Genomic DNA, 23,059 nt, shown 5'->3' with positions numbered 1-23,059 from the left:
TAATCTATGTGTAATATTACAGGGACCCATGCCTCTTCTGTTTCCTTGGCGATCATAATAATAGTTACCATTTATTTAGCTTCTGTTATCTACCAGATAATTTCATCCATTTTCTCTGATCCTTACCAGAACCTTGAAAGAGAATTGTTTTACAAATAAAGAAACAGGCTCGGATAGGTCGAGTTTTTGATCCACGGTCACATAGAAATGTCAGATCACGGTTTCAAAGTCTGCTTGGCCAGACTTCGGTTCCTGTATTTTGTCTATGCCCTCATTCCGGTCTCCCTGCTGCCCCTCACATGTCTTCTCGGCTCTGGTGGCCTACCTTTAGGTCTTTCACTTTTCATACTTCAGTGTCTGGGCAGATGTGTGCTTAAATAGAGCAGTGTCTCATAAGAGGCTGGATTTTGCCTCTTAAAAATTCTCCTTTCAGAGAACGGTGTGAGGAGCTCCGTGCTGAATTGTTTTGTATCCATGAGAAGAAAGTGAGCGAGGAGCGGAAAGCACAGGTAGCTTTCAATGAAGAGTTGAAAAGGCAAAAACGGGTGGAAGAGCAGATGTTCTCAAAGCTCTGGGAGGAAGACCGATTAACCAAGGAAAAGCGAGAAGCTGAAGAGGCGAGGAGGCAGAAAGAGCTGGTGGAGAACACACGCCTGGGCCTTAATGCCCAGATCACGAGCATCAAAGCGCAGAGGCAGGCCGAACAGCAGCTGAAGGAAGAGGAGGCACGCTTTGTGGTGGGCCTTTTATGATGCTTTTTGTGGGATGATCCACTCAATGGGCATAGTACGCAGTTTGTAGGCCTGCTACCATGCCCTTTCCCTCATGGCCTGGATAGTTCCCCGGGCAACGACTAAGGTCAAAGCCTTGGATTCCAAGGCCCAGTCAACAGTGCCATCCCATTGCACAGGGCAAGTTACTTCACTACTGCGACTTGGTCTCTTTCTCTTAAAAAATGAGGCAAAAGGCACTTGTCTTTGTTGTGAGGATGAATGTGATAATAGTGGGCAGTACTATGAAGGGCTGGTGGCAGTTTGGCAACATCCCCCCATTCTTTGATACAGATAAATGACAGTTTCCAAATCCTATGTAAAGTGCTATGCAACAGCTACAGTGGCCCCTCTGCCCCAGCCACCAAAATCAATCATTTTGTTCCAACAAGGTCATTGCCCCTACTATAGAGAAATTAGAACTGTCACTGGAAATGTATGAAAGCACTAAAAAAAGAAGCAATTCTATATGTATATAAAGCTTCCAGCAACTAGTACTTCAATGCAACCAAATTTAGGAAAAATGTTTATTTTCCTGGGAAGTCCCAAGTATTGAAATTTAGAACCATAAGAAATGCTAAAGGTAAGATACTTCAGAGCCCTAAAAATCTTCCTGGGTTTGAGACTATTTTCTTTTGGAGAGTTTGAAGATGTCTAACTATTTTAGCTTCTCTAAGAAAATTGAAATGGTGGCCCCCAAATTACTTCTGTTGTAAGATACCTAGTGAGTCATTTTTACTCACAATACTTCTGACACCAAATGTATGGGTTTTTCCTCACACCAAAGAATTCTGTAATTCTCCATGGGCCCTACCAACTAGGTGACCTACAGTTTGTTTGGATTCTGACACTAGCTACCAGTGATAGCATTAGACTCCACAGGTTTAAGGGCTCCGTCCCAGAAGACTGCTTGGACTCCAGAGACCAGTCATAAGTGGTAGGCCCTTAGGGTACCCACACCTCTGTCCAGCTTGACTACAAAATCAGAGTTTCTCTTAGCTCCCCTTAAGTTTGATAATTCACTAAAATAACTCAGACTCCTCCAGAAAGTGCTTTGCTTGCTATATAATGGTTTATTGTAAAAGGTACAATTCAGAAACAGGCAAATGGAAGAGATGCATAGGACAAGGTATGGTGGGCAGCACACAGAGCTTGCACACCCTCTCTGGGCATACTGTGTTCCCAATACCTCCATGTGTTCACCAACCCTATTATTTGGCATTTTAATGGAGGTTTTCTTATATAGGCATGATTAATTGAATCATTTACCATTGATGATTGGACTCAATTTCTGGCCGCTCTCTTCTCTGGGGGTAGAGGGGTATCTAGAACTGAAAGTTTTAACCCTCTAATCATATGGTTTGGCCTTTCTGGTTACCAGCCCCAACCTGAAGTTATGTAGGGGTTCCCACCACCAGTCATTACATGAGGGTACAAAAGACATGTACAAATACATGTCAAGTGTGTGTCTCAATGACACCATTAAGGACATTTTCTTATACATGCCAATATCAGACCTAAAAAAATTAACTGTGATTCCTTTTTATGATCTAAAATCAATACCAAATTTCTGTCATTGTCTGAACTATTAGATATTTAAATCAGAATCAAACATGTTCTTATAGTCTCTCTAGAAAGGGGGACTCTATCTTATTCAAAGTAAGGCACAATTGAGGTTGAAAGGGATGCCATAAATTTATTACATTAGCATAACAGGCGCACAGTCAGAACTACCCCAGAGAAATCAAGACATGATCAACTGCTTTTAGGTCTCTTAATCTTGAACACTTCTCTCCTGTCCTATCCTATCTCCCCCAAGTCTCACAACGGGGATTTGCCTGATTGCTTCGTCCTGGTGTAGTCAGGCTTACTTAAAAAAAAAATGTGGCCTGCTATTATACTGACTTTCATTTTTGGTAGCCATTGCTTTCCCTTAGATGTAGCAGACGATTTTCGCGTTTTCTTTTGACCCTCACAATTCAGGATTTACTATTCATGACATTAATAGGAAAGTCTAGCACGTAACTGTCTTCTCACAAACCAGTGATCGTGATGACTGTGGCTGTTGTGAATCTCAGTTAAATCACACTGGGAATTGTATACCATCCTCACTATTGCCATGTCATCTCTTGTCCCAGCTGGGCAAGTACTTTTCCTTCCAGGACTACTGCTCAGCTGCCTCTGGAACAAGGACTAATGCTGCAGTTTATACTGTTACCAGATTTTCTAGCAAACCCACAATGCCTGACAATATTGGTGCCCTAGTTAAAACTGCTTGATTGGCCAGGCAGTTAAGCCACCTCAGAGGATCAGAAAGATAAGAAAATGAAAGGAATGGGGTAATGCTTTTAAAAGACAAAATGCATACAATTTAATTTTGTATATGTAGCTGATGGCACATTTCCAATTTGGGGCTCCCATAGCTCCTTAATAATGTGTCCATATCTGGATGTTGCAGGTGTACATAGAAGAGTAACGTCTAGAAGGCCAATACACTGAAATGTTGAGTGTGGTAGTGGGTGGTGGGTACTAGGATTAAAGGTGATTTCTCTCTATACTTTTCTGTATTTTGAACTCCACAACCATTTATTATTTCATAATCATGCACAGCACAAAGTGCTATTCCTGACTCGGCAATGAAAAGTCAAGTTTTCCATCTTATAGTCCCTCTAAATTCAGGTGTGTGTATCTCCAAGAGACACTTGATTCTCAGTCTCTTAAGTGAAATGATTTACATTTTGTTTTGTTTTGTCCAGCTGTACCAATGCATAATCTTCATTATTGTTTTGCCTTAGGAAAATGACAAAGCACAGGTGAAACTCGAGATTGAACAGGATAAGCTAAAGAAACAGAAGGCAAAACAGGAAATTAGGGCTGCTTTGCAGAAAGCCCTCCAAGAGAAGATAGAACATATTCAGCAGGAATATAGAGAAGAACAGGATTTGGACATGAAGCTCGTGCAAAGGGCCCTTCAAGACTTACAGGAAGATGCTGATAAAAAGAAGCAAAAAAGAGTAAGGTGTTTGTTCAAAATATGTTACTACTATGTGCTGAACAAGATAGCTCGCTCAGCTTTCAGTCTTACAGGAGCCAGCCACATGTGAACCATACTATGCTACTCTTAAGTGTAGTCCACGAACCCGCAACGTCAGCATCATCTGGAAGGATGTTAGAAGTAGAAATTCATAGCCTCCAGAATCAGAGTCTCCAAATCAAAATCTTGGCAGGGGCAAGAAATCTGTTTCAACAAGCTCCCCCAGGGGATTCTGATGCCCATTGAATTTGGAGCCCTCCTATAAGGTGGAGTTGGCATTGTGATAGCAGGATGGGAGAGAAGGAAGTGGGTGACTAAGTATGCCGTGAAGCTGGCAAAAATGTCACTGAAGAAGTGGTATTCGAGTTGGACCTTGAAAGATATGTAAAGTTTTGTCAGGCAGAGAGTAGAGAAAAGCGTTGGGTATGTATTCTGTTATCTGTTCTTTTGAAATTTGTATTGAAATCTTGAGGTCGTTGTGCCTTTCCCGTAGGTACTACTTTTTTTTGTTTGTTTGTTTTGTTTCTTTTTAAAAATAAACTTTATTTTTTAGAGCAGTTCTCGGTTCAGAGCAAAATTAAGTGAAAGATCCAGAGATTTCCCATGTACCCCCTGCCCCTACATAGGACGTAGCCTCCCGTGCTACCAATATCCCCCAACCAGAGTGGATATTTGTTACCACTGAAGAAGCCACATCGACATGTCCTTATCACCCAGAGTCCATAGTTTACGTGAAGGTTTACTCTTGGTGTTGTACATTCAATGGGTTTGAATGAATGTAAGATGACATGTAGCCACCATGAAAGTATCATACAGTAATTTCACTATCCTAAAATCTTCTGTGCTCCCCTGGTTCATTCCTCTTCCCTGACTCCAAACCCATAGAAACTGCATATCTTCTTACTGTCTCTACAGTTTCATCTTTTCTAGGATGTCATCAAGTTGGAATCATACAGTATGATGCCTTTTTAGATTCACTTATTTCACCAAGTACTGTGCATTTAAGTTTCCTCCATACCTTTTCCTGACTCTGCAGCTCATTTCCTTTTCACTCTTAATAATGTTCCATTGTGTGGATGGAGCACAGACTATCCAGCCACCTACTGAAGGATATCCTGGGCTGCTTCCGGTTTTAGTGATTATGACTGAAGCTATTATACACATTTGTGTGCAGGCTTTTGTGTGGCTGTATGTTTTCAGATCATTTGGGTAAATGCCAAGGAGTGTAGTTGCTGGGTCATATGGTAAGAGTATGTTTAGTTTTCTAAGAAACTGCCAAATTGTTTTCCAAAGTGGCTGTAGCATTTTGCATTTCCACAGTCAGTGTCAACCGTACATACTAGAGGCCTGGCTTAGGGTAGAACTCCAGGTATGGGCTCTATTGCTAGTTGAGTGATCTTAGTGAGCTCTGTGGAGTTGCCAGGGGTGCACCTTGGAAACGAATGCATGGTGTCCATGACTGAGTTTAGAATCACTGTGACTTGGGCTTCTGTGTCTAATAGAGCCAGGAATGTCTGGTGATTGCCTTTGTCCCACCGGGCCACCAGAGTCGTAAGTGGACAATTGTGCAGATGGGACAAGCTCTGAGGAACTGCCAAATCCCTAGGGTCATTTTCTGGGAGACTGTTAAGCCTGCCGTCAGGGGTGTTGTTTGGGAGAGAGGGAGCCTTGGGATCTCTGAAGGCCTCTGAGACATTAACATTAGGCTCTGTAGTGAGGTAATCACTTGTTTTAAAGAGAGGAGCTTACTTCATATTTGTCTCAATATAAAATTGCTAGGCACCCCCAACTGGTGGAGCTGCTAGTACAAGGCTCCCTGCTATTTAAAATGTCTCAGACATTGCTTCCTGACAGATTTGGCTTGGGAGCTCCAGGACCAGGAGACAGGAAGGTTGCTCTACAGGGTGGGTTGCAGGCTTGGCACCTGAAAGCTAGCCTTGGGCTTGTGGGCTGCCTTGGTATTATAAAATCTGGGAGTCTGGTTAAGTGTCTCTTTCATGGGGTACCATCAAGTTTACTTCTTCCAGTGCCTGCTGAATAGTATGGGAGGTCCCCACAAAGTGGAGGCACATGGCCCTATTAATTTGGGAGGAGGTTTGTCTATAAGAAGAATTATCTGGATTTATGGACAATTGGGGCCTCTTCAAGACTGGAGATAAAATCTGGGTCCTCTGGGTTGCTATGTTCAGAGACGTGATAGACCCATTGGACCACACCAGTGTTACAGAGGACTCAGGCCTCATCTAGTGTGTTCTGCTAGCTTTGAGCCTTTGTGGTAATAACTACAATAGAAGGGTGAGGTCAGCTCCAAGCCATAAAAATCCAGGCAAGCGGAGGAAAGGATTCTCCCTCTGTCTTCAGAGCTGGTACCTTTGGGTCTGGACTCTCCGTCGTCATTGGAATCCTTGATTATGGTGTTTCCGTTTTCCCACATGGAAGGCTACAAGGGTCCTGGAGTTGGGATTTCCCACCTCTCAGGTCAGTTAGGCTCAGATAAAAACTGCAGCAGGTTAGGCTCTGGTTAAATATTTGCTCCTGAGAGCAAACCTAAGAACAGCATGTTCTGGTGGTGTATTTCAAAATGATTCCATTTCTTCTGCTGCGGGAAGCATGAAGGGCTTTTTCTCTGATATTCACTGTGAGAACTTGGTAGAGCTTCAGGAGGTAAAACTCCCAAAAGTCTGCTCTCCTCCACGTTTCATCACTGGGTCCCCTTAGAGCTTTTAACTCTTAGATGTGTCTGCACTGAACCTCTAGCAATTCATCAGTTGCAGGTTTTCCTATCCCAGCACTGGTTCCCATAGAAGTTTCTGCTCATGGGTTTCCACTATGGTAATTTGTGATTGTCTGTATTTACCTGTCTGTCTCTCCAATCTGGGGGCAGTGGTTTGCCCTGTGACCTCACTTCTCATATGGAACCAAGATTGTTGATTATTTTGTAAGATTGATTTTTTTATTTTTTATTTCTGAGAGAGAAAGAGAGAGAGAACAGGCTGAGCACTGAGCCTAACACAAGGCTTGGTCTCATGACCCTGAGATCACGATCTGAATCGAAACCAAGACGCTTAACAGCCTGCACCACCCAGGTGCCCCAAGATTGTTAATTTATTACATTAAAATTAAAAGCTGATTTATTAAGCTTTTTGCTTGTTGTTAGAATGCCAGAGTGGCACCTTCTAAGCTCCTTATATTACCAGATTGGAAACCAGGAATCTTCTATTTTTTTTTATTAAGTTTTTTATTTTGGGATAATTACAGATAATTATAGATTCACATGCAGTTGAAAGAAATAATACGAAGAGATAATACAAAGAGATGCAATGGACCTTTCATTCAGTTTTTCTCTATGATGTCTTGAATAACTATAGTATAATATCAGAGCCAGGATATTGACATTGAACTGTCAAGATACAGAACATTCCCATTCCCATCACAAGGATTCTGAAGAATCCTTTTTTGGCCACATCCACTTCCCTCTTGTCATCATCCCCTTCTTAATCCTTGGCAACCGCTTACCTGTTCTCCATTCCACAATTTTGTCATTTCAAGAGTGTTCTATAAATGGAATCATATAGTATGTAACCTTTTGGGATTGACATTTTCATTCAGCGTCACTCTGGAGATTTACCCATGTTATTGAATGTATCAGTAGTGTTTATTTTTATTGTCTAGTAGTGTTCATGGTAAGACTGTACCACGGTCTGTTTTTACCATTTACCTGTGTACAGGTTTTTGTGTGAACACAAATTTTTGTTTCTATGGGAAAAAGGCCTTGAAGGTTAGTTGTGATTGCATGTTTGGTTTTTTGTTTGCTTGTTTGTCTTGTTTTGTTTTGTTTTTAAAGAAAACTGCCAAGCTGTTTTTCACAGTAGCTTTACCAAATGTGATCAGTATTGGTACATTCCTACAAACAATGAATAGATGATTGAGTTTCTCCACATCCTCACCAACATTTGGTGGTGGCACTCTTCTTTACTTTAGCTCTACTGAGAGATGTAGAGTGATATCTCATTGTTTATTTTACGTTTACATAATAACCAATGATGTTGATCAATTTTTCATGTGTTTATTTGCTATATGTATATCTTCTTCAGTGAAATGTTTTCTCATATTTCTTTCCCATTTTCTAATTGGATTCTTTTTTTTCTTTCTTTTTTTTTTGTTATTGAGTTTTTTGTTCTCCGTTAGATCATTTTATTTTATTTTTTAACAGCTTCATTAAGGTATAATTCATACAATTTTCCCATTTCAAATATATATTCAGTGGCTTTTTGGTATATTCACATAAGTATGCAACCATCACCACAGTCAATTTTAGAACTTTTTATTATCTCACTCTTCCCTCTTCCCCACGCCTTGCCCCCATTCTTTTTTTTTTTTTTTTCAGATTTATTTATTTATTTGAGAGAGAGAGGGAGGGTTGGAGAATGCACACAAGTGGGGGATAGGACAAAGGGAGAAGAAGCAGCAGATTCTCTACTGAGTAGGGAGCCCAACTTGGGGCTGGATCTCAGGACCCTAAGATCATGACCTGAGCCAAAGGCAGAGGCTTTAACCCACTGAGCCACCCAGGCGCCCCTGAATAATTCTTCACTGTACCAATGCACCATGTTTCATTGTCAGCCTATGGATATTTGATTTGTTTGCATTTTTTGGCTATTGTAAATAATGCTACGTGAATATTCTCATATAAATTTTTGTTTGGACATAGGTTTTTGCTTCTCTTGGGCATATACCTAGGAGTAGAATTAATGAGTCCTAAGGTAACCCTAAGTTTTTGAGTACTTGCCAAATTGTTTTCCAAAGTGGTTTCACCATTTTATGTTCTCACTAGCAGTGTCGCAGGTTTTGATTTCTCCACACACTTGCACACTTGTTAGCAGTTGTTATTGTTTGTCTCTTTTATTTTAACCATCCTGAAGTGTGTCTGAAGTGATCTGTTATTGAGGTTTTGATTTGCATTCCGTAATGAGTAATGATCTTGAGCTTCTTTTTCTGTGTCTATCAACCATCTGTATATCTTCTTTGGAGAAATCTATCTGAACCTTTCAAAACTTCAAGAAATATATTCCAATCCTTTTTCCAATTCTTAATTGGATTATTTGACTTTATTACTGAGTTGTAATAGTTCTTTATATGTTCTAGATACAAGTCCCTTACCCATAAACTCTGTGTAAATATATTTTTTTCATCCTGTGGGTTGTCTTTTCACTTTATTAATGGTATCCCTTAAAGTACAAAAGTTTTAATTTTGATAAAGTCCAATGTATCTACATTTTGTTTTGTTGCTTGTGCTTTTAGTGTTATATCTAAACATCAGTTCCTACCCCAAGGTCAAGAAGATGGTGGTCCTATGTTTTCTTCTTAAAGTTTTATAGGTTTAGTTCTCCCATTTAGGCGTTTGATCCATTTTGAGTTGACTTTTGTGTATGTTGTGAGGTAGAGGTCTAACTTCATTCTTTTGCACGTAGATACCCAGTTGTCCCAGCACCATTGTTGAAGAGATGGTTCTTCCCCTATAGGATTGTCTTGGTACACTTGTCAGAATCAGTTGATGGTGAATGTGAGGGCTTAGCTCTGGACTCTGAATTCCTTTCCATTAATCTATGTCCGTCCTTAGGCCAGTAGCACATATATATATGCCTTGATCACTGTAGCTCTGCAGTAAATTTGAAATCAGGAAATGTGAATCTTCCAACTTTGTTCTTTTCAGATTGTTTTGGCTTTTCTGGCTCTCTTGCATTTCCATATGAATCTGGAATCTGCTTGTGGATTTATGCATAGAAACCTTTTTGGATTTTGATAGGGATTGTTTTGAATCTGTAGACCAAATGTAGACAGTTGCCATTTTACCGGTATTGTCTTCTGATCATGAATATAGGATGTTTTTCCACTTATTTTTTCAGTTTCTTAGTTTTCAGAGTATACGTTTTACACTTCTTTTGTTAAATTTATCCCCATGGATGAGACTATGAATGCAAGTTATTCTGAGGGTACAGTTCAGACCTTGTCAGTCCCCCCGCCAGATTTATGATATTCTCAAAAGCAGTCAGAACAGAGATCGGATGGAACGGCACAAGTATAATACCGTGAACAACAGAGATATCAGCATTGCAAAGCCCAGTTCACAATCTTAGCTGCACATTGAAATCACTTGGTGAACTTAAACACTGTTCCTTAGAACGGACTCTCAGGGTGAGATTCAGCCCTTGGTGCTTTTTAAAGCTCCCAGGTGATTCCAGAGTATAGCTAAGACTGAGAATGTCTGTTATCGAAGTATCAAGTGACCATCTTGTAGTCAGAAGCAGTGCTGTCGTAGTAGTAATAACTGACTTTGTTTATCATAACCTATCTAAATGGAAATAAATGAAGATAAAGCTGTATAATTGAAAATTATCCAGACACTGCTTTGAAAAACAGTTTGGGAAAGTGTTTGAAGTAACTTATTCAAAAATGTATTACAAAGCGCAGGTACAAAGAATAGCACAGTAAATGCCCATATGTCCTTTACTTAGCTTCAACAGCCACCAGCTAACGGCTTCTCTGCATTATGTGTGTGCCCCACCCATTCCCTACCACCACTCTTGAATATTTTGAACTAAACCTGAGAGAGAATATTTCATCCATAAGTGTCTCATTATGTAGTTCTAAAAAATTGGGATTGCAGCTCTAAAAGATTGTTTTAAAACTTATCCTCCATACCATTATCACACCTACAATTTTAACAACGTGAGGTAATTCTTCTGTTTGTAGGAAGAGATGGCAAGAGAACAGGAGATATATCTTCAGTATGTGGCACAGCGGCGTGAGGAGGAGAGAGCTCAGGAGAAAGAACTGGACAGAATATTAGAGGCAGAGAAGGAAAAGAAGTTGGCGGAGAAGGACAAGGAGCTGAGACTTGAAAAGGAGGCAAGGAGACAACTTGTGAATGAGGTCATGTGTACAAGAAAACTTCAAGTTCAAGAAAAATGTAAGGACATGAATTATAATAATAATATAGTTGGGCCTTAATTCAACTTAATTAGTAACCAAAATATTTATAAGTAGGTATTATGTGTAAAATGATATGAGGGATGTAAAAAGGATTAAGGCAAGACCCCTGCCTTGCAGAATTTACCTAATTTAATCCTTCGAGTATAAACTTACAAAGAGTTTCATATCCTAGTAGATTCTGAGGAATCATGTGCGTTGACTGGTCTGTGCACCTTAGTGACTATAAAAGGGAAGTGAGAAGGTAGAGCACAACGCACACCTCCCTCCTCCCTTTTATCTGTCCCTCTTTTCTTTCCACAGGTGTTTCCATACCTCCATACCTTTACTTGGGTAGTTTTCTCTGCTTATGATGCTTTTGATCCTGAGAAATCCTGGAGATCCTTCAAGGCCAGCTCAGATGTCTCATTCCTCAAATTTGTCCCTCATTCTTAATAAATCCTCTTTCCAGGACTCTCACTGTGGCTTGCTCACATCCCTGTCTTAGTACACTATTGTATGCCCTCAGCTCCAAACCGTGCTTGGTTATGAAAGGAAATATTTGTTGAGAGGGTGAACTGTCACCTTCAGATTTCCACTGCTCCATGTCCAGCCCAGTGGACCAGAAAGGCAATAGATAGACACATTTACCATTCAGGTACTATTAGACTTCACTCTAGTTGTCTTTGCAAGAGAAACTCATGTATTCTCTACTCCAGGAATTATGACAGCCATTGAAAATTGGTAAGCCTGTATTGGGTGGAGTTGTAAGAAAATGAGAAAAAAAGTCTATAAACTAAAATATTTCTGTTTACCCCTGATAAATATTTTAAAATATATTGATACAACATGGAAAATTTAAGTATTTGGGGCCATTTTTAAACAAAGGAACAAAATCAACCGTAATTCTACCACCCAGAAATAGCTACTACTCACAGCTTCATCTATTTCCTTCTAGTATTTTTACTATGTATATAGCAAATTAGGATTTATGTTGAAAGTATTGTTTTACAGCCTGCCTTTGCCACTTACCATAAACATTTTTCTAGGTCACCTTTTTTTTTTTCAATTATAAAATTTGTAATGCTGCCTAGAAATCTGTTATAAAAATGGACCATGATTTATTTCATCTAAACACAACTAATGGACCTACAGATTGTCTTTAATCTTTTTACTACTATTTTAGAATTGCAGGTTACTATCTCTGTACATAGTTCTTCTTGGCTTATATATGATTATTTAAGAAAAGTTCCTATAAATGGATGTGGGGGCCAAAGTTGTACATTTCAGTTGTGTTTTTGCTGACTGTATTTATTCTTTTGTGAACTCTGGTTTCTTTGTTATTTTTTCACACTTCCTGGATGCTTATGTTTTTAAATTTTAATTTATTAATGCCTTTTCTAATTATTTTGTCATAAATTCTTTTTAACATAAATGATAACAGAACTTTTTGTTCTCGAGATGAGAAAGGTAAGAAGTGTTCTAATAGTGATAATCTGGCTTGAAAAAGGCTGATCATAGATTTTCAGTGAAAAATCGTTGAGAGTAAAATCTGTGTAGATCACACACATTCAAACCTAAATCCTCTTCTTCCCTTGATGGAGAGGACTGCTTTTACCCTATCGACCTTAGACACACACAGTCCAGTGATTATAGGCTCTGCCTCTCTAAAGACAGGATGACCCTGATGCCCAGAGGGATTGCCAGCAAGCCTTGTCTGAAGAAAGTCATTTACCAAAAATTACTTTTGTTTTTCTTAAGTACAACGAAAGGCAAAAGAACAGGAAGAACGTGCTATGGAACAGGAACGCATAAATGAAGGCCTGAAAGAGCTTAACCATGCAGAGAAGGAGAATTTTGCAAGGTATGGTTTTGTTTCCTTTATTATTGTTTACTGCCTAAAAGGGGGGAAGGGAGAGGACAATGTGCCATCACTCATGCATTACTGACATCTTTTACATCAGTATTACATTTGTCCTAAAAGCTCCAGTCACATTACAAAATCCCATATAAAAATAAACACCAAACATCTTGGTAAAATTAAATTTTATTGTTATTGTGTACATTCTGGTTATAGACATTAGGTATTAAAATGAATGGATACTTTAAAAAATAAAGTAAGTTAAAATGATTTTTTTAAAACAGGCTCCAACATTAAATCCTAACGAAATAACAAGAAGACTATTCTTTCATACGAAATGAACCCTGAAACTCAGTGTGGCTTGATTAGTTGGAGTAGCAGAAATGGCTTCTGAAAATGGGAGTCCATACAAAATGTCCTCAGGAGAATTTTTGTAGCCTCACGGGGCTGGAAAACTGAAATGTTCTAGGTATTTTGGGAAATACCACTGCCTTCCTCTGACAAGGCCCCTCTGAGAGCCACCGCCAGGCTCTGGAGGAGGAAATAGGCAGATCCGTCCTGGCAGCATTTCTTGGACCATAGCACCCCTTTCCCACGATGACCAAGATACCCAATTCAGATGACCAGTGTGGTGGAGGAAGGTGACTTGGTTCCTCTAATTGCTGCTCCCCTTTCCTGTCCCTTGGCCCTGTCCCATGACATACATGGTACATAGACATAAGTTCTTTTCATTCTAGAGAAGAGTTGGGTTTATGTACCTGAGCCTAGTGTGAGCCTAGTGTTTCGGGGGACTAACAATAATTTCTGGCCTACCCTACTGATTTCCTGCTATTGCCTCTGCTCTGGAGGTCTTTCCTTCTCACTTTTGAAGTTTATTGTTGGACATGTGAGGGGGACCTGATAAATAGCAATAGGCTTCCCTGCCCAACTTCTGAATCAACTGAGAGAAGGAAAACAGTATGTGTGGAAGGTATCATAGCTACCTATCGGTACATAATAGAAACCCCCACGATGTGTGCCTTTAGGTGAGTTATGATTATCTCTGATGGTTCTCTGGTTGACAGGGCTCCCTTGGGTGATTCTTCCTTGCCGTCCCTCATGTGGTTCAGGTCAGGTGTTAGCCAGGGCTACATTCATCTGAGGGCTCAACCGTCCTGGACACCTAAGATACCTACTCATGTAGCTGGCAGCGTGTGCGGACTGTAGATGGGGACTCATCCGGTGTTGCCCCCAGAACAACTTCATGTGGCCTTTCTATGTGCTGGGCCTTCTCACAGTGTGGTGGCCCGTTCTGACAGGGAGAGGTCCAATAGACAGGATGGGGAAGCTGCCAGGCCAGTGAAGGGCTGCCCCTAGGACCAGCGTAGCATCACTTGTCATAATCTGTTGGTCATGAAAATAGTCACCAGGGCTATCCAGATTCAAGAGATGGAGACAGAAGCTCCACCTCTTGATGAGGGGAATAGAGGTCCACGTTGCAGGAGAGCGCATGCGAGGGAGATGCTGCTGTGACCATCTTTAGAAAATGGACTCTGCCACAGAGGCGTGTGCATTCTTTTCTGATAAAAGCTGATATTTATAAAATGCAGCTTATAGATTATAAAATGGCTGACCACTATGGAGAACAGTATGAAGTTTCCTCAAAAAATTAAAAATAGGGGCGCCTGGGTGGCTCAGTTGGTTGGGAGTCTGCCCTCAGCTCGGGTCATGATCCCAAGATGTGGGATAAAGCCCCGCTTTGGGGCTCCCTGCTTCAGTAGGGAGTCTGCTTCTCCCTTTCCCTCTGCCTCTCCTCCTGCTTGTGCTCTCTCTGGCTCTCTCTCAAACAAATAAATAAAATCTTAAAAAAAAAAATTAAAACTGGAACTACCATGTCATCCATCAATCAGACTTCTGGGTGTATATTCAAAATAATCGAAAGCAAGATGTTGAAGAGATATTGACACAGCCATGTTCATAGCAGCACTGTTCACAATAACCAGGAGGTGGAAATAACCCAGGTGTCCATTAACACATGAATGGATAAACCAAATATGTTATATACGTACAATGGAATATTAGCCTTAAAATGGAAGAAAATCCTGTCAGATGCCTCCTCATGCATGAACCTTGAGGGCATTATGCTAAGTGGAATAAGCCAGTCACAAAAAGACAAGTACTGTATGATTTCACTTATACAAGATCCCTAGAGTAGTCAAATTCATAGACACAACAAATAGAATGGTGGTTGCCAGAGACTGGGGGGAGGGGGAAAAGGGAGCTCTTGTTTAATGGGTGGAGTGTTTCAAGTTTACAAGATGAACATGTCCCGGAGAACGATGTAAGGCAACGTGAATGTACTGACGCTACTGAACTAGACACTTAAAAATCGTTCAGTGGTGGTCAATTTTACGTTGTGTGTTTTTTTTACCACAGTAAAAACAAAACAAAATGAAACAACACACTATAAAATTTAAAATGTGGTTTATATGTTTAACATGTGGCTTACGTGCGGAGGAAATCGTCTAGTTCATGCTGAACAGAATGAGGCCCACTCACCCCGCCAGGCCCCAGCAATGCCAGCCTGCTCCGGCTCTCTCCCGCAGGCCAGTGGCCCTTTGACAGCAGAGTGGAAAACCTGCAGACTAGTCTGTTCCTGGTTTGACCAGTAGAGAAGTCATTCCTTCTCAGAGAAAAGTGGGAGGGGGCTGCAGAGAGGCCAAGGACTCACTCCAGATAGCAGGAAATGTTGTGTGGGGGCCAGAAGTATTCCCTCCCTAAAATCAATATTTGTTCTGTTTATCTTAATTATTATTGTTTAAATAAACACATTATTGAATTTTCCATCTCTTTTTTCCTATATCACCCTGATTTTAATGGGATTTTAATTTGACTTCAAAAGTTACATTTTAATTATGATGCCCTAAATGAATCCAAGTGCTTGCTTTTACAATTTTGTACTTTGACATTTTTAATACCGCAGGCGCTCCAGTTTGGCCCAGGAGTACAGAAAGCAGCTTCAGATGCAAATGTCCTACCAGCGGCAGGCCCGGGAAGCACAGAAGGAGGAGGAACGCCGAGAGTTTGAAGCAGGGGTAGCAGCAAACAAGATTTGCCAAGACAAGATCAGGGAGATCCTGTCTTTCCATCGAGTGCTGCCCCGAAACATTCATCCCATGCGGAGGGCATGCTCTGATAAGCTCCCACCGTAGTTTCATAGACATTAATATATTTTTTCACAGTCTTTTCATGTCTTTAACTATAGTATACTGGTCTGTTCTTTTCAACTCATGGATAAACTTCCTTTATTTCTCTGAGTTTCCATAATTCTACATAATGTTATTCCTTCAAATTAAACTTCATGCCTTTTTTTAGACTTCATAGACTTACATATGTGAGTGATTTATTTCATATCATATAGTTATTTTCCTGACTTACCCCCACACCTCCCTTTCTTGCTCATTTATTAATAGCTACAGTTTCTCCACCCCTCTACTCAAGTGCCCATTTTCTTTAGCCTTTGTCTCATATACATAATTGCCTTGTCTCGTATATGTAAATCACCCTGTCAACAGGGCAGAGCTGGGCCTAACAGCCACTTTCATTAGCCCACTTATTTAATTATTACGTAAATATTTTCCTTGCATGTGACTTTGGCAAGAACAGGGCAAACCCCTTGCTTTTGTGGAGCTTATGTCCTGGGAGAGGAAATCAGATAACGTATTAAATACTATAAAGCAGGAAATGGCAAGAGTACTAGAAGATCAGTTTGAGCAGGTGGTACTCGAATGAACCAACAATATGGTTATCTGGGCAGAAACATCCCAGCCAGAGGAAAGAGCCAGTGCAAGGGGCCTGGGGCAGAAGTCTGTTTAGTGTGTTTGAGGCATAGTATTTGTGCAGAGTAGAGTGAGTGAGGAACAAAGTGGTAAAAGATTAATCAGAAAGGCAGTGAGGGCTAAATGATTTAAGGCCTTGGAGCCATGGTGAAGACTAGCTTTTCCCATGACTATGAAAAGCTGTTACAGAATTTTGAGCAGAAGAGTGACATTAGATGTAAGAGGGTTGCTGGCTGCAGACAAAGGCCGAGAACAGATTTTGGGGAAGACAAAAACAGACTCAGTTAAGGAACGATCATAGTAGCCCAGGTGAGAGGTGAGGATAGCATGGCAGCCAGCCCCCACGACAGTCCCTGTGATCCTCTCCCCGTATGTCCGTCCCTGTGCAGTCCCCTGCCACCCTCAACCATGGCTGCCCTGTGTGATACCCCCTTATTCTAGCGTCTTCTAGAGAGCCTCCTCAAAAATGGCAGGGAGGGAACTTTGGGAACTTGCGGGTAAGGAGCTCTGGAAATCCTCTCCCCAAAGGGCAATAATAAAATGGGAAACTGTCAAAAACAGCCATTTCAGCACTGGAAATTGACCAAAGGCATGGAACAGATGGAGAAGCATTTATTCAAGAAAATCTACAAAACCTTGGTGAGAATGGTGGGAATCTATGGCCTCCTGGCCAGGAGCTGCTGCCACATCCCCCTCAGCTACATCGAACAACAGTTCCACTGGGCAAGGCAGGCTGTGAGGACCTGCTACATCACCGCCAGGGGAGGCAGACTTGAATGGGAGCAGCATTTGGAAAAATACGTGCTTGGGGCATTGTCAAAATAATAGTGGTTTCTCTGGCAGTCAGAGAAGGGCAACATCACAACTAGCCTGAGGTGGTGATACTGATTGGGACAAGCAGCAGAACAGCCAGAATTTACAGGAAGATCTGGGGAACATGACAGTCTTAATGGGCTTTGGTATTTGAATGGGCTTCCACATATTCTTGGTACTCAGGAAGGCTGTGTGGACAGACAGCTACATGCTTGTTCATAAAAGACAATGGACAGGTCCTAGCAGTCTACTGATCCTTGGCCAAATGTGAGGGCTTGCACATACAGAAAGTCAAAGCTGGGGCAGATTTGGCCTAAATTTTGAATGTGTTCCCCAAGCCTCACACAGATCCACAGCAAAAGGTAGAAGCCTTACCAGCTTCTTCACTCACTGAGCACACACCGTAAGGACAGAGGGCCAGCCCAAGGAAGCCAGCCAGCCTTAAAAATAAAACAGGAATTTTATTTTATTTTTATTTTTTATTATGGTCAATCAACTGACATATAATGCATCATTAGTTTTTTTAAAAAGACTTTATTTATTTGACAGAGAGAGAGATCACAAGTAGGCAGAGATGCAGGCTGTTGGGGAGGGGCAGGCTCCTTGCTGAGCAGAGAGCCCATTGCAGGGCTCGAACCCAGGACCCTGAGATCATGACCTGAGCCAAAGGCAGAGGCTTAACTTGCTGAGCCACCCAGGCATCCCGCATCATTAGTTTTTGACGTAGTGTTCAACAATTCATTAGTTGCATATAACACCCATTGCCCATCACCACACATGCCCTCCTTAATACCCATCGCCCTAAAAAAGGAATTTTTTTTTGAAGATTTTATTTATTTGACAGAGAGCGACACAGTGAGAGAGGGAACATAAACAGGGGGAGTGGGAGAGGGAGAAGCAGGCATCCCGCTGAGCAGGGCGCCTGATGTGGAACTCAATCCCAGGACCCTGAGATCATGGCAGATCAAAGGCAGACACTTAATGACTGAGCCACCCAGGCTCCCCTAAAACAGGAATTTTTAAAATGAGCAGGTATCAGTGTTATCTCCTCGGGTTGTATAAAGGTTCAAATGAAGTCTGGAATTTGTACATGATTTGATTAACTATAGAATGTTACCCATATGCGGGCATTAGTATGTGGCCCATACTCCCAGTGCAGGGTTCTCTCCTCAATATCTTTAATTTGTGGCCACCTGTGTTCTCTTTGGACTCTTCTATTAATAAAGAGGTTCTTTACATAAGACTGAAATCTATGTCTTCTAGGTGTTGGCAGAACATATATTCAACAAAGGACTCATTTCCAGAATATATAAACAGCTGGTACAATAAATAAGAAAAAGGGTAACTCAGTAGAAAAATGGACAAAAGTCTTGTGCTGACACTTCACAAAAGAGAATAAGAAAATGGGCGATAAGCAGATGGGGTGCTCACAGATGGTGTGATTGCTCACCAAAGAAGTGAAATTAAAACTACCACGAATAACTCTACACACTCCAGGAAATGGGTAAACTGAGAAAGATAGGCCAGCAAGTATCGGGAAGATCATGAGCCACTGGACCTCTCTTACACTGACGCTAAGAATATAAATTTTAAAAATCATTTTGGGATACTATGAGGCAGTATTTGCTAAAGCTAAAAATATACGTACCCTGTAATCCAGAAATTCCTCTCTTCGGTATTGACCCCATGCATCCACATATGCGGTGAATGCCATGTATGACATTGTTCATAGCAGCACCGTTCATAATAGCCCAAACCAGAAGCTGCCCAAATGCCCATCCAGAGTAGAATGGAAAACACTGTACACAATGATACTGAATGAACTTTGTTGCATGAAACAGCATCAATGAGACCTATGGACATGATGATGAGCAAAATAAGTCAGATGTGCTATGACATTCCACTTATGAAAAGCCCAGAAGCAGGCAGAACTAACTTTTGGTATTAGAAATCAGGTGATTACCATTTTGGAGGAGAGTTCCTGGAGAAGGACTTCTGGGTATTAACATTGTGTTTCTTGATTTGAGTGGTGGTGACTCAGTGTGTGCACCTCGAGAAAATTCTTCAAGCTGCACATTTAAATGTGCAGATCTTAAGATCTGTGCAGTTTTCTCTATGTGTATTCGTCTCCCACTAAGTTAAAAAAAAAATCAACCTTTCTGAAATAGCTACCATTGGTAATGATGCTGGTTTCTGGATCTTTACAAACTAATATTTGGAGGCCACTATCATGTGTCTTGCCATTTATTCTCCGGGTCAAAATGTCTCATTGGTCCGTGCACTGCAGACCCTTCATCATCACCTTGCCCTCTAGTGGTCACTGGTCATTTTCCCAGAATTGTATTAAAACAGGATGCTCAGAACCAGATAAAAGCAGCCCAGAAAAGGTCTGCAGAGCCGGATACAGTGGGACCACCACTTCCTTTAATCGCTGCATTATACTTCATTTAATGCAGTTCACGGTTGGGCACCCACCATCCAAACTCAATTGGAAAAATGTAGGCACAATTGTCTTGTCCTTGGCAGGCCCTACCTGCTTGTTATAAACAAGCTGCATATAAACCCATGACTAACGATGTTGGGTGCTCAGGGAGCCCTGGTTGGTGAACTCAAGGAGGACCTGGGAGGGAGACACACCCAGAGCGGGGACGGACGCTCGTCTCCCCCATACCTTGCCCTCCCCGGCTCCTCTGCTCAGCTGTTTCTGAATTATATCCTTTATAACTAAGCTGTAAATGTAAATACAGAGTGTTCCTGACTTCCGTGAGCTCTTCTAGCCAATTATTGAACCTGAGGAGGAGGGATGGTAGGAATTCCCAATTCGTAGCCGGTCGGTCAGAAGTCTAGGTGTTCCAGGATTTGTGACTGGCCTCAGAAATGGGGTGGGGGCAGTCCTGTGGGACTGAGCTTTTAGTCTGTGAGATCTGCACTAACTCCGGATAATGACTGTCAGCACAGAACTGAACTGTTCAACATCGGTGGTCGGAGAATCACAGAATTGGTTGTTGGTGTTGGGGAAACCCCCCAGTTAGCCAGGGGGGGTGGTCCTGGCATTTGAACATTGACGGAATACGGAGTCTGCACTTCCTGTTTCTTTGGTTCGCTGCCTCCCCACAACAGGTGGTACCGGCAAAATCAATCAAGGACAGACTTGTACAGCGTAAGAATCCATCACGAATATTTTAGTTTTCTTTATTTTGGAAATGGTAGAACAGAAACCCCCCTCCAAGTCTCCTGTCTCTTGGCTCAGCACTTTTCTTCATATAACATCATGATTTGTTACCAAGACCCAATTTATCAGAGCACTCTTAATCAACCAGGATGCCCTTCCCGGCTTACTGTCGGGGCAATACAGAGCATGAGGCTCTTTTCACTCTATTTCTATCATGCTGTGGCCTATATCCACACCTTACGTGGGCTAACAGCATTTGGGTGTAAATCCATCAAGAATACTTATGCACACACACTCCATAAATTACAAACAGGCATGATTATTTTCCTTTTTATAAAGCATCCTTCTGATACTTTGATTACCTTATATAAACTGGGCAAACAGAATCAGAATATAGATGAGAACTTCATTTAATAAAAAGAATAGAGTCCTATATAGGGACATCCCTGAGATAACAGGAAAAAATCACAATAAAGAGATGTGATTCTGTTTATGCCTCCGGAGAAGCGGTTGGCTGGAGAGAGCTCTAGAGTCAAAAATTTCCCCTGGATATAAACTCTAAAGTTCTAAGATGTGTGTTTTGGATAGAGTCTGGCTTTACTTACTATTTCCAAGCATTGTGATGGGGGACTTTTATTTGAAATGACTTTATAGATGAGGTTCTGGGAAAGCTGACATAACGAGACAGTTTCATGTTGGGTTCTTGCCCCGTGTGTCATCAATCAGCAGCGTGACTTCTGGGGGGACTATATGGGATGTCCTTTTCTTGTCTAAAAACCAAGGTGCTGGGGCGCCTGGGTGGCTCAGTTGGTTAAGCAACTGCCTTCGGCTCAGGTCATGATCCTAGAGTCCCAAGATCGAGTCCCACATCGGGCTCCCTGCTCAGCAGGGAGTCGGCTTCTCCCACTGACCCTCTCTCCTCTCATGCTCGTTCATTCTCTCTCTCTCAAATAAATAAGTAAAATCTTAAAAATAAAAACAACTTTAAAAACCGAGGTGTTTCTAGCTGGAAGGGTCCTGAAGGAATATTTAGACCAAACCCTTCACGGTAGAGCTGAGAGAGAGACCCGCACTATGAGGACTTGGCTGCTGTTAGGCTATTTGGTAGCTGATCAGGGAAGAAGCTGGGGATGGGCAGAGTAGCAAGGAGCAGCCAGTGTGAGAACGTGCTACGGGGTGGTCACTACTGCTGGTCACTGGGTCCCCTTTCCACCTGGGGGCCTCTGAGGAACCGTGTAGAAAGCCTCGCAGGTATGTATTGCCCAAGGTGGCAGCTGGGGCACTTCTCGCCCCTCTCTGGCCCCTTCGTTGAGGGCTGCCCCTGCGGTGGCTGGGAGGCTAACGAGGCTGTGGGAAGGCCCTGGGTGACAAAGCAGAGTCATGTGGGGGATGCCTCCGAGGTGTTTGCTGGAGCCCCAGATGGAACCATTGCTGGAATCTGGTTTTATTCATCAAGCGAGTTGCTTGAAGCAGGTACCAATCTTAGACAGCTCCAATGATCCCAAGCTTTCAGCATGAGATTTTGCACAGAGCAAGTCTTCAGAAAATATTTCCTCATTTCTTCTTGGGTAAGAAAGGGAGGATCAGTGAGCAGAGTGACAGGGTGACCGTGGAGCCTTCTGTCTGATTCTTCCACCCAGACCTAAGAGGGCCAAGCAGGCTGCCATGGGATGAAGCTCGGCTGAGAGAGACAAGCCCCAGAGGAGCCCTGGCAGGGCCAGCAGCCGGCTGGAGCCAACAGGAGGCAGAGAGCCCTGACGTGAAGCGGCCAAGGCCAGAAGCAGGCTGGCAGCCGGGCCGGTCATTGAGCCGGGAGAGGCCATCAGAGGTAGCAAGGCCTGAGGATTCTACAGCTCCCAGATCTGGACTAGGAAATGTCCTGAAGCTTCCGGTAGCCACAGCCTTTGGCAGAGAGCAGGTAAAGGGCTCCCGGAGGCTGTGGAAGAGGTTTGCACTCCCTCTGCTCACCGGGGGAGCTAGAATGTTCACAGACTCACATCTTGATCCTGGCACAGGTCTGCTCTGTCACGTTTCCAGACGCGGGCTTTCCGCTGAGGGACTACCCAGGGTCAGGTCAGCCAGATGGATGTGGGGAGTGTGGGGTGGAAATAAAAGGCGTTTTGCCACTTTGTGTCTCTGGTTACACAGTAAAGGTCCCGCCTCCGATGGTAGGCTTCTCTCTGTGGGGGTTCAGCGGATTCGGCCTGCGCAAGGAAAGAAGATAGGACCTCGAGATGGCAGGAGCACACCCAAGCTTCGGTGGGGCGCGGCTTGGCTGGGGTTGCAGGAAAGGCCCATCCCTCACGGCAGGAGACCCAGACAGCAGGGAGGTCAGGCTGTCACCGTCCAGAAAAGGTGAAGGACAAGGGAAGCCCTGGGGGAGAGGGCCATCAGGTAGGGACTCGCAGGTCTCGGTGATGTTGCTCAGGAGCCCAGTGGGAAGCCTCTGGGTCAGAGAACTCTAAAGGGGCTCTGGCAGTGTGGGGCCTGACCAAGGCCCTATCTCAGTAACAGCATATGGTGGTGGGGGTGGGGGGTGTCGTGCGGTAAGCAAAGCAGGAGGTCTCTAATTGCCTAAGCTTTTGTGTGTTTGGGCTCTTTTTTTTTTTTTTTAAGATTTTA

At 42.5% G+C, this 23,059-nt stretch overlaps 1 protein-coding gene across 14 annotated transcripts in view; it reads left to right on the top strand.

The window, feature by feature from the left end:
* The window catches only part of MBD1 (methyl-CpG binding domain protein 1), a 51,909-nt gene extending 35,911 nt beyond the window's left edge, over positions 1 to 15,998 (top strand). For 11 of the 14 annotated variants that reach the window (XM_059409645.1, XM_059409644.1, XM_059409643.1 and 8 more), the window contains 5 exons: positions 434 to 737; positions 3,566 to 3,784; positions 10,558 to 10,774; positions 12,535 to 12,637; positions 15,597 to 15,998. In XM_059409645.1, the coding sequence (XP_059265628.1) occupies positions 434 to 737; positions 3,566 to 3,784; positions 10,558 to 10,774; positions 12,535 to 12,637; positions 15,597 to 15,825 (1,072 nt within the window). In that variant the 3' untranslated portion in view covers positions 15,826 to 15,998. Of the gene's footprint in view, positions 1 to 433; positions 738 to 3,565; positions 3,790 to 10,557; positions 10,775 to 12,534; positions 12,638 to 15,596 lie in introns of those variants that run through there. The other 3 variants (XM_059409647.1, XM_059409648.1, XM_059409649.1) reach the window with 3 other exon arrangements.
* Positions 15,999 to 23,059: the final 7,061 nt, after the last annotated feature.

The sequence above is a fragment of the Mustela nigripes genome, chromosome 8 (genome assembly GCF_022355385.1).
Source record: "Mustela nigripes isolate SB6536 chromosome 8, MUSNIG.SB6536, whole genome shotgun sequence".
Lineage (NCBI taxonomy): Eukaryota > Metazoa > Chordata > Mammalia > Carnivora > Mustelidae > Mustela > Mustela nigripes.
This window is presented reverse-complemented; position numbering and strand designations above follow the sequence as displayed.